This window comes from Centruroides sculpturatus, unplaced genomic scaffold, assembly GCF_000671375.1.
Source record: "Centruroides sculpturatus isolate CEXI.00-Female unplaced genomic scaffold, Cexi_2.0 scaffold117, whole genome shotgun sequence".
Taxonomy (NCBI): Eukaryota; Metazoa; Arthropoda; class Arachnida; order Scorpiones; family Buthidae; genus Centruroides; species Centruroides sculpturatus.
The window spans coordinates 189,009-201,212 of NW_019384308.1; the positions used below are offsets into that span (position 1 = coordinate 189,009).

Consider the following 12,204-nt stretch of genomic DNA (forward strand, 5'->3'; position numbering starts at 1 on the left):
AAAGCTGACATGCTGAGATCATAATTAAATGATGGGAAAGTTTAAAAAAATAAAAAATCTGCATAAGGGTCTGTTTTTCTACACGAATACTTACAGATAGTGTTTATGTTAAAATTAAAAAATCATACATGCCCTTTGTTGGAGTTTGTTTAAATGGAATTACGAATTTCCACCAGATGCTTCGTATTCTAATGAGTTTATTGATAGAAAAAGATATATTTGTGATATGATCTCACACAAGAAAGCATCTCATTTTATTTTCTGATACAGATGGAAAATTCTTCTCCTTTGGTCTACCTACTAGAGTTTGATCGATTTGATAAGTGAGAAGGACAAATAAAAAAATGTGCTCGACTTTATCCATAGCAATAATTTAAAGGGAGTAATTAGGAATAATCCAAATAAGAGATGCAAAAAGGTATGAAATAAATTTCTCTAGAAGCTTTATTTATTTAGCGTATGGCTTATACAGTCGATCCCCCTATAAGATCATTGATTTTTCCGTTTTATCTGAATTACATGTTGTACGAGTCACTTAGATTTTACAAATACGTGTGCGGGGCTGTGAACGGCTCACATATTTGTAAAATCTAAGTGACTCGTACAACATGTAATTCAGATAAAACAGAAAAATCAATGATTTTATAGGGGGATCGACTGTACATGACACAAATAAAGCGTAACAAAATGGAGTACACAAAACCAGAAATGAAATAGGAGAATAATTGTGTATAGATTTACTGCTTCTTAAATTAAACAATTATAAAACTGTACAATTAGGTGACACTATATTCTTGTGTATATGTGCAGTGTTTAGAGCTGTATATCTAACTCGCTTATCCACTTCATGGCTTCTGAGGTGGACATTAGTATGTCACTCCAGTCTCCTGGGTAAGCCTGCAGTCTACACTCGCATGCAATGTGCTCAACAGTTTGACGTGGAGCACCACAGTCACACTTCGGGCCTGGAACTTTCTTCCATTTGAACAAAGTCTCTACACCTGCCATGGCCCGTCCTGACATGGTTTAATACGGTCCATATTTTGCGAGGTAAGTCAAATTCCTGGACTGGAGTTCGGTGTTGCTCACATCCGTAGGTTTAATCATAAAGTACCCTACACGTGATCCTTGGGTGGTGCTAAGTGAGCAACAGTCTTCTGGCAGTCTGGCAGCCAGTCTATCTGAAAAGATCTCCTGGCTACTCGCACAACACCACAAACTTTCTCTAGAAACAACTAAAGCAGTTATGGAATGCAGAATGCTTATAGCTGTATATGAGATTTTCACTCCTAAACAAAAATACTGAATACATATATCTAAATTCTAGATTTTGAATTGAAAGAGACCATTCCAAAGTGTGTGAAATCTTTTAATAAAGTTTGGATATTTAAAGAAATCAACCATCATACTTCTAAATTCAGTTAAATTTATACAATAAAATTATTTGTTAGCTAAATACCAGTATATATCAATGTTACTAAGCTGTCTATACAGGTTTGTAGAGATTAAAATATATCAGATTAACAGGATTCTGTGTTATTATATTTGGATACTTTTATTGGTTTCTCATTTACAGGAGATACTTGTTACAGTATAATCCATAAATTCCTGCAAAATGGCCAGAATGATCATCATTTACTCTTATTCCCTAAGGTATGTCCAACGAGAGGGAAAAATGTCTCATACAGAACAAGTCTACAACATGCATTGTATTGATATCACATGCCTTTATCTTCTAAAGGGGATATATACATTTACTGCATGCCTGGTCTTTTATTAAATTCCCACATCTGTCAATCGATACTGACGTATCTTGCTAAACGTGTTTCAAACACGTGCTTGTTTACATTGCTTTTATCTCTCAAAATTACATCTTATCGGAAATCGCATTTTGTAACTTTTACATTTCCTAAATGTAATTTTGAAGTCAATTCTAGGCATCCGATAACCAGAGAGAACCCAGAATGGAGATTCTCATATTTCTGGAATTTTGAATGCAGATATAAGAAATCTTGCTTAAATTTATCAAAGTTTATTTTTAATATTCTTAAGAATATTAAGTTTAACTTATAATTTTGATTTTAATAAAATTAATTAAGAAAGAAAGGAGGAAAAAGAAAACATTACCAGTTATCAAACATCAAGAGGGAAAAAATTAAATGGAAGGTTTATAATAGATACCTTTCACTTTTCACACTTCAGTAGAGGCAAGAGAATAAAGTTGATGGTAAAGGAATTTTTTTTAGATGTGTAACTTATAAAAATGAGAACAGGATTAAGAAAAGTTGACTCCACAGTTCTGCATTTTCCCACTCCTTATGAAAAAAAATTATTAGTTCAAATGGAAGAACATTAATTTAGTTATAAAAAAGTATTGTAATCTTGAACTGTTTATAAAATAAATGACTGTTACTGTCAATAATAACTATTTCTAAACAACAAATCCTATATAAATATCTTTTTGTTTTGAAAAATCCCTCTCTAGTTATTTTATAATAAGTCTGCCCGGATTGGTGCCTTAATAAATTACCTTAATTTTTTCACTCTAATAAATTACAAAGAATGAAATTACTTTCTACTGTTATTATCTAATCTTTTCCTTGAGATATACATAAGAGAAGTTTGACGTCACTTGTGAATCTGACACTATCAATCCAACAAATTGCTGTTTATTTCGAGTAATTCTTATGTAATTTATTAAATGTATACCAAATACAATATTCCCCGCCTCTACCATCAATTGCAAATGTCTCGTTAAGAGAGCCGTCGTAAATCGAAGTTTAATTTTCTGTACAGTTACGCACTGAGATACTGTTGTACGGTATGCGAGTCCAGACACGTAATAGAAAATTTATGGTGGTGATAGGCGTGAAGCTTATGGAAACTGAGAAATGAATGAATTGGTCCCGAAGTCTGGGGTACAATTTTTAGCTGTGACCAAAGTTAAAAAGTCATTTCGTTAGCGTAAGAAAATTTAACTTTCTAACGCTTATTTCGAGGAATATCAAATTCGTCAACATTCTCGTTAAATAATGAATAGTAAATTACGCCATTCGTTATCAATTGCTATGTAAATAAATTCATTTTTCTAACTTACGGGTTGTCGCTCCTACGAACCCCACTGACGATTCGAATGTACGAAATTTAAAGGTCATTTGTTTTAACTCTGACAAAATCTCATATTAGATTCGAACATTAAATATTTTTTTCTGATTAGTTTTTATCTTAAACGTTTGTCTGCGCCATTTTCCATTTGTCGGGTATAAAAACATTTCGTACAATCGTCAAAAATAGCGGATAATGTAACATTTAGGTAAATTCTTGTTTTTAAATCTTTCAAAGTAGTCTGTCACAAACGCCCGACACCTGTTTCTCTGTTACGATTCACCCCCTGTTATAAACTAAAAATTCCAGCAACTTTTTAACGACGAATTTCGGTATTTCCTAATTATTATTTTATTGTGTAAAATTGGAATAATTTGTCTAAAATCTCAATTATGGGTTTTATTGAAATTCTAATGATGGAATATACAAAAAGAACACACAATAATTTACAAAGAATATATTAAACAACTTTCAAAATTTACAAGGTAAAATCGAAGCATTCATTCGCATCAACTAAATATAAAACCAGTCATACCCTTTCTCACCAATGCAAACACGAGATATATATAATACTATAAAACATGGGCCAGTATAACATCGAAGAGTCCACCTTCTTGCAGATTAGAAGTACATATTTCCAATTTCATCACATTCAAATAGTGGATGTGCGGACGATGCTAATTTGGCGTCTCTACCACCGAAATGGAATATTTTATTCCCCCCTTCTCCACTTCAAACGATAATTTCCTGTCTGCTTCTAGCGTCATTAATTCTTTCCTCGTCTCTTTCTCCGTCTTCTCCGTCGCGCCCACTGCCCACGATTCGAGATCCGAAGACCCCATAAACAGAAACGCCACTATTCCTATCAGGTAAAACCCGCTAGCGGTGTAGAATACTAAACTCCATTGCGCCATGCTGCCTTGCTGTAATTAAAGAGAGGAACCCTAAAATCACTCGCGCTCTCGTCTACTACGATGCAAATTAATTAAAGATTCGTCAACTTACCCCCTTCTCTAAAAACAGACCGGCTACCAAAGGAGCGAGGAATCCGGTGATGCAAGCAAATCCGTTACAGACTCCAAATAGAGTTCCTGAAAGGCGATTTGTGTTAGTATCGAAAATAGCGTTATAACGGAGGATTGTTATAATGTGTTGTGGGTGTTCGACCTACCTGCGTAATCGGGTGCGATGTCGACCACGATGGGCATATCGCCCCCTCCTATGAAACCCAGAAAACCCAGTGACAGTATCAATAGAACAATAACCATCATGCTGTTGCATTTAACCAGTGGAATGATGATCAGGCACGCGGCAGGCCCCATAAGACCTAAACAATACGTTTTGTTAGAGTTTGTTGTGTGAAAATTATTATTTTCGTTATACTTACCGATCAACTCGAATACTTTTCTTATCGTCGTGATTGGCAACACTTGTTTCTTTCTCAAGTAATCGGAGAGCCATCCGGACAGAGCCAAAGTTAGACTTTCGGACGCGTAGACGATGGCGCTGATAAATCCGTTCTGTGGGTAACATCATTTTTGTAAGAAAAAGGAATTTCGTGTAAACGAGACGTGCACGAAATGCAACGCACTTACTTTCTGTATTGGGAAGTGGAGAACAGATTCCAAATATGCTGGAAGTTTGGTGAGAAGGGTGTAAAATCCCCAAGCCCAAGAAAATTTAGCTATGGCCACGGCCCAGACTGCCGGAGAAGTCAGTATTTTAGCCCAAGGAATTGGTCTCTTCTAAATGGACAAAAATTTGAGTTTTGGTGTACGCAGTTCTTTTATAATTTTAAATATGCACCACAACTTACCTTCTTTTCCGGGGATATGTTTGGGAGATTCTGTTGTATGTATACCAATTCCTTCATGGATATCTTAGGGTGATCTGCCGGGCATTCGTACACGAATATGACGAGCAGTACGACGACGATACAGCCAGCTGCACCTGAACGTAAGAAACGTTGTTACGAGTGTCAAACGTGGTAACGCAGTAGGCGATAATGGAAAACTTACCGAAAACGTAAAAGGCGGAAGGCCAACCTCCCGCGAAACCATACTCGCATAAATAACCCGTGATGACGGTGGACAACACTGTCCCCACTTGGTTACCGCTGATGCAGATGGAAACTAATGTACCCCTCTCCTGAACCGGAGCCCATCGCGCGAATAGGGTATACATAGCCGTGTAACTGATACCCTAAAAGTCGAAATTTTTGCTTTTACCATGGTTCCATTTTCAAAAACAATTTGGAAATTCAGTGTAAATCTTACCTGAGACAGACCGGTCATCACTCTCAACGAAGTAATGACGGGAATACCCATGTTGGCACCGAACGGTGTGGCCAAAACTGTTAGCGACGACAGCAGAAGTGAACCCGCGAAAATTCTCTTGGCCCCTATCATGTCGGTAAGCCACCCTCCCAACAGTTGCGTAGTAATGAAGCCATAGTAATAAGCTCCCAAGATAATACCCTGAACGGAGGGACTCCACATGAAATATCCCTGGAAAAAAAATCAACAAAATATTGTACCAAATCTTGGCTGACGAAATTTATAAAGGTCATCACGCGATTGGCTTACCTCTCGATACCTATAGGTTGTATTTTCGTAAGCTAGCGTATCCGGACATTCGTCCGATAGGGTAGTGTTAACTTCGTGAGATTCCAAAGCGGTTAAATTGACCATAGCCACAATGGCTAAGTTGAGAACGACTCTATGAGTGTAGAGAAGGCACAGACTCCAGAAGGTTAAAAATGTCAGCACGTATCTGGTGGGGATCCATTCTGAAAGTAGAAACGACTTGATGTATACTCTAAGTTTTACATGGGTATTCACCTTCAACTGCTTCAAGTAGATTCCAAATTTCTGGCTTATTTTTTTAGATTATGAATAATTCGTACAATTTATGGTGTTGGAGAGGGATTCTTCTGTGTGTCTTGTTCTAGAAGCAGTCGAGAACCTAAACGTACCTCTCGTAATAAACGCGTTATGTGTAATCGATCTCCGCATTTCGAATAACAGAATAAAAACAAACACGTTAAATTTGGTTTATAACAATCTGTTGCAGAAGCGATCGTAGGATTCGACGTATGATTGGTCAGACAGGGATATAGACAATACGATTGGTAGATTATCGATGACGCAATGTTCTCGTAGTGTTGGCGCTCCGTGTGAATCGACCTTGACTATTTTTTTTTTTTTTCACTTTCCCAGATCCCAACTTTTTAAAATCGAAATTATTTAGTAAGAATTTCAACTACTGTATTAAATAAAATTGTCGACACTTGATTAAAATATGGCGAAATTTAAGGCTAGTTATTCTAGTATAGCGGGACCTCTAGGAGGTCGAGAAGGGCTCAGAAGCTTAATTTTCTGAGGCCTGCAGTATATCGAAAATACAGAGGATGGTTAGAAATTTGTATTCTGTTTCTTAGATAATTAAATCTAACAAGAAACGTGATTTTTCTTGATACACAAGAAATGTTTTTTTTATCAGACCGTGCCGCGATATCCCGAGTAATTTTCAAAAAACTGGACTTACCTGTGGGTTTTTCGGCCGTGGTGGACGACTTGGATTCCATCTTGTCTAGTGATGCCATATTTTGGATATTCGTATGGTCCTAATTGTCACTGCAAAGAGAACAATACTTTATATAGTCATTTGTAACGCACTAACCGGCGTGATATTAGCTGATAAAGTGGAATATCCCTGATAAAGCGGAATATCCCTGATAAAGCATTCATTATCAATATCAAAATGACAAGTCGGATTAACAAATTTTAGGAGATATTCTCCTAGCCACCGTTTAGTCACAGCGGGTCGTGTAATTCTCGTATTTCTTTCGTGTGGGATCCTAATCACATTTTACTCCTGATTTATTGCACAGTTTCGCAAAAATATGTATTAAATATTGCAAAAATGTGCGCATAAATAATATATTTATTCGATTCGTATTCTTATGTAAAGTTGTTGTTGTTATGTTATAGCCGGGTGTTAGCGAGTCTAACGAAATTTCGCGTTGCGTGTTTTTCGACTTTACAAAATCGAAATCGTTACGTTTGTTGAACCCCTCTTGCTAAAATATCAGAGAAAAATTCCTTCGTAGGAATTTTCCTTCAAATAAGGCTCCAGGTTGAGTTACAGATTCGTACATTAAGCATCGTAAGGAAAGAAATGAATCACTATTGATTCACTTTAAAGGGGTATTAACGATTCGCTTTAAGCCGAGTCCATAAATTATGTAATGCAAATATGTGGGTGGGTATTCGGGCAATCGTTACAAGGGTGAGCGTGTGTACAAAAACGTTACGTCTCAACCCTGGGTAGGTAGCAGAATGATTCCAGTTTTGCTTCCGAAGTGTTGCTAGCGAACCGTACTGTTTATATTACTGTTTTTTTCGCGTCATACAATAAAATTATACGTTCGGTACCCCGTGCTGGGCATTATTCCTTAGTACAATTAAGAGGATCGATCGAGGATACGATTACGTAATTTACGGATCACCTCAATATTAAAGGGAAATTCGAAATATTTATTATTGTAGCCGTCTTCGAAATGTTACAATTAGCGAGGTTGAGGCCGAAGATTTAAATTATTTTTTTAAATCTGTTAACTGTATTCCTAAGATAGTACTTAACAGTAATAAGAGATGTTTATCTCGTGCTCGTTTACTTTGTAGTAAGTGAGCGTGAAGACTACAAGCATTTTACATCGAATTTTCAGTTTTGCAATATACAGGGTGCTTCAAAAAATGTTAACAATATGGAAGTAACTTGTCGAATTTGCAATGTAGTGCAGTACGTTGCAAATCCTCAAAGTACGACCCCTTCTCCATATAAGTGTATAAACACCCTGTATAAGTATGGATAGTACAAACTCAGGTGGTCAGTAGGAGCATTTGTTTAAAAAACAAAAAGTATTGTTGATTTAGAAAGGGGTACGTGTAAATACTAGGACGCGTTTAAACATTAACGTAGACGATCTGTGATAACAGCTGTTGTTTAATAAAGTATTATGATAACTATTATAGACGCGCTTCTAATTAAATATACGCTAACACAATATTCTCTTATTGCAAATGTAATTTGCAGTATTACAGAAAATACCAAGGCTGCAGTAGTAGCGAGTAAGAATGATATTTTGTCTGCAATGATTTTTTTACTCGTATACGAAAACGAATTAACGAAATTTAACAGAATTACTAAAGAAATTGTCATATTTATAGATTCGTTAAAGATAAAACGATTTTTTTCCCTTTCTGTTTTTGTATTTCCTTGCCGTTTAGATACTAAGTAAACGGAGATTAAGGTGTCATTTGCCACGCAAGCAGTTAAATAGCTAGCAGTAATATCTACTTATTACATAATTTTCGTTTGTATGAAGCAATTTATTGTTAATCCATATAAAAATATCGAAGTAAATTTTAAAAGATGTGGTAAAGTATTTTTCTCGTATTTTTATACCGACTGACAATTTGCTATTGCTAATATTTACTAACAGTTGTTCTAAACTATTTTTTTTTGTATACAGTTACTATATACAGTACTTAATATTTTGGATAAATGATTAAAATTATCATTAAACTATTTTGTTTAATGCGTTAATGCCCCGAATATCAGTCAAGTTACGCAATTGTCGTGGTTTAGAATTAAACGCACGTGTCGAGTTTTTGGTGCTAATTCCATTTTAAATTAGCGAGTTCTCTTCAGTTTTTAGCTCTAGTGCAAATCTACGTTGTCACACGATTAAATAATGACGCGAAATTATTGTACTAACCAGCTATTTTATCAATTTTATCTAAGCCGAGTAAAAGCTGTTAACTGCAATAAATAGACGGAGTATAAACAAAGCTGCTAATTTCGTGCGCTCCCAAGGAAACTTAAGCTAAGTTCCCGATCCCGTGTTACGTAAATACAAACTGCGACAATACCAACACAGTAAACAGAGCTTCGTTTTAACTAGAATCACAATAAAGTAGTACAATCTGCATATTTTACGATGGAACCACGAAAAACGCGACTCGTCTATCATCATTGGTTATCGTTTTACATCAAGAGGAATCGAACAGAAGCTAATTTTCAGAAGTGTCAATTCAGATTTTTTATGGCCATTTTACTGTACGAAATAATCTATCTGAAGTTAAAATTACGGTGCGTTTGATAGAGCACTTAATTGGTCTTCAATGGTGGCACCGGGTTAGGAAAATCAATCTCTTGGTATCTCAGAAAAGTAGCATATGGAAGTTTATCTTTTGGGTCGCGACTTATTTTTTCTTTTTTTTTTTTTCCTTTTATAAACAAGACTTTAGCTATATACTTAAGAAATTATCCGGCACGGCGCTAATTCTTTTTTGGTATTTTTCCACCGAGTTTTCTTATCGGGATCCATTACGGTTCAAACGTCCTCGACGTTCAATGGAGGAAGGGAGTGCCACAAAAAATTCACTCGTCCTTCCTGCTATTTGAGTGTGGCTTAAGAATTTTTTTTTCCTTTCCTTCGGACGGAATTCGTTTATCTAACGTAAAATGCATGAGGTACAGGGAGGTCATATTACTTATCTGATCATTTTCATCACCGCTATTTGCCGTATTTATATATATATCGATCAAGCGATTATGTAGCAAACTCTTCTTTGTGCTCTTCTTTTCGAAAACTACATCCAACCTTTAAGCAAGGTTAAAGTCGAACGTTTCTCACATAATGTTTTTTTATTTTTATTTTTTGTTTATTGCTTGGAGAAAAAAGACAGGAAGGAATTACTTACTCGAAAATTATCCTCTTTGTATCCCAATTAACATAAATTTCTTTAGATTTATCCTCTTTATCGGAAGGTCATCTGCTGAATTTTTGTGCTTTTTCTTACTCGAGGTACCCGATTTTTTTCCGTAAAATGGCTAATCTGGTAAATTTCCGCACCGGTCGAGTGTAGTCAGAACTTGCCCCTCCCGCTTTAAACGAATTTATAATTAAGATTTTGGTAGCTGTAAAGTTTCCTCCCGCGTTAAACCCAAAATTTCAAGAGAAATTAAAGAAGCAAACTTACTTCTTGGGGGTTCAGCAGTGGGAAAGATTGGCAAAATTTTTCGGCATCCGTAGCATGAAGCGGGTGGAAAGTGCAGCCAAATCTAACTAAGAAAGAGGGAAAACACTTACAACTAGTGGAAAGATGAAGGACAAACGAAGACTAATGTATCATCCGGTTTGAATGCGGGTGACGTCAACGGATCCAGGGCCGGACCGTCCAATTCGGTGATGCCATGGAGAGCACGGGTTCCCTTAACCGTTCCGGGCCACTCTACCTGAACTCAATGGCTGGGCAGGATGGAAAGAATCGTGTTGACGTCACGGGCTAGAGAGGACGAGTTCAGAGTGCACGAGGTCATTTTACCTCTATATCGCCTCTTATATAAATATAGATAGGATCGAATACATTGACACCGAAGATGTCCTGCCGACAGATGAAGCACGTCCATGAGTGAGAAAGGCTCCAACTGCAAGAATGCCCCGCTTTATAAAGGTAATCCGGAGTGTTTGTGGCGGCCATTACACGTTCCTCTTTGATGGCATTCGGTCAGGATAGAGACGTGGAGTGGGTCCATGTACTCTTCGAGTCCTTGGACCTGTTTGTGGTCGAGCCGGAGAAGGACGCTCTTATTTGCCATGTTAATTGAATCTAACAAGGCGTTTTTTGTGACTTTTGACAGATTATATCAAGTACTGTCCGATATTTTTTCTTTTTAATTTAATTCGATATAACCCTTGAAACGAAGAAATAAAGAATTTTTGGTTCTGACTCTTGTGTGGAGACGGAAACGTTTTTTAATTTTTTTTTCTTTTTTTTGGTAGATTTTTACGGCATATTTCCAGTTATTTTTGCTGAAATAAAACTCTAGAATTTTTTAAAGTCGTAAATTGTTAAGAATCCAACATTTATTAACGAAATTATGTTGTATTGTTTAACTCAATGGTGTGGTAGCATTTTCAAAGATATATTTCTAAGAAAGATTAAGTATATTTAATGCGATAAGAGCTCATAAAATTCACATTCTTTTAGTTTTTATCGCCTTTTGCATCAAACCAGACACTGAAACTTAAATTTAGTAGCAGTTTTTGTGGAAAAATAGTAATATTTGAATAATTAACGAAACTATTGAAAATAGAGCTTAAAAATCACAAAAATATTCACAAAATAACTGTTCAACATCTAATTTGTATGTTTTAATTGAGTTAGGAGGTTGAAATCTCCTGCTTTTGTGTACAGATTTTTACTTTATCAACACGAGAATACACCAGATACATCTTAATTCAATCGTTCTAAAGCTTTAGTAAACAATTTTCGAACGTCTTTTGTGGAAAATACCTGATAAATCTAAAAATTAAATTAAAAAATAATTGCTAAAATGTATTTTCTAAGTAAATTTTCTCTTTATGGGTTTTATATTAAGTAACAATTGCATAAAGTTATTTAAAATTCGGCCTACTGCGTTATACAATACAAGAATTTTCCAGTCGAACAAATCGAAATTCAATTATGAAACAGGTGTACACAGCATTTGCCGCATTTCATAATTCTTAAAATTGCACATCAAAATATAAAGTAAAAAGGAAAAAAAAGCGTTGGAATGTCTGTCGGTTGCAAGAAAATCTAATTGTATTTATTATTTCTCGGATTTCTACAGAATTGTAATTTTTCCTCCTGCTTTCCGTCGGAATGTCTGTTCGCCAGATTTAAATTAATTGAAATTATTGTTAGAGTAATTTCTATTGACAAAAGTACTGTTTATCTCGGTTGTTACCAAGCTCTCATCAAGGTCGAGTATCGACTCTTACACAACCAAGAGGTTTTAAGATAGACATAATTTAAGAGAAAACGAGAGAACAACTGATTTACGGCTGTTGTAAAGTAAGATTTAAGAGAATCGACAACGACGGAGATAATACTATTTTCTTTTTCAGTTTAAACCCGTTTAAACTGGTATTTTTTAATATATATATATTTTTTCCTGTAATAGTTATTCAATGACGACTAGTCGAAAGGGTTTTTATTAACTGATCGTTCAAATTTGTAAGTAGACTTGATATAAAGTACAGTG

At 35.6% G+C, this 12,204-nt stretch overlaps 1 protein-coding gene across 8 annotated transcripts in view; it reads right to left on the reverse strand.

Moving 5' to 3' along the window:
- Positions 1–3,489: 3,489 nt before the first annotated feature.
- The window catches only part of LOC111620157 (sialin-like), a 59,456-nt gene continuing 50,741 nt past the window's right edge, over positions 3,490–12,204 (reverse strand). For 5 of the 8 annotated variants that reach the window (XM_023362040.1, XM_023362069.1, XM_023362055.1 and 2 more), the window contains 8 exons: positions 5,382–5,400; positions 5,124–5,307; positions 4,922–5,055; positions 4,701–4,850; positions 4,493–4,625; positions 4,277–4,432; positions 4,111–4,196; positions 3,490–4,028 (listed from right to left, as the gene is read on the reverse strand). In XM_023362040.1, coding sequence (XP_023217808.1) covers positions 3,783–4,028; positions 4,111–4,196; positions 4,277–4,432; positions 4,493–4,625; positions 4,701–4,850; positions 4,922–5,055; positions 5,124–5,307; positions 5,382–5,400 — 1,108 coding nt within the window. In that variant the 3' untranslated portion in view covers positions 3,490–3,782. Of the gene's footprint in view, positions 4,029–4,110; positions 4,197–4,276; positions 4,433–4,492; positions 4,626–4,700; positions 4,851–4,921; positions 5,056–5,123; positions 5,308–5,381; positions 5,613–5,690; positions 5,894–6,651; positions 6,741–10,154; positions 10,944–12,204 lie in introns of those variants that run through there. The other 3 variants (XM_023362061.1, XM_023362031.1, XM_023362048.1) reach the window with 3 other exon arrangements.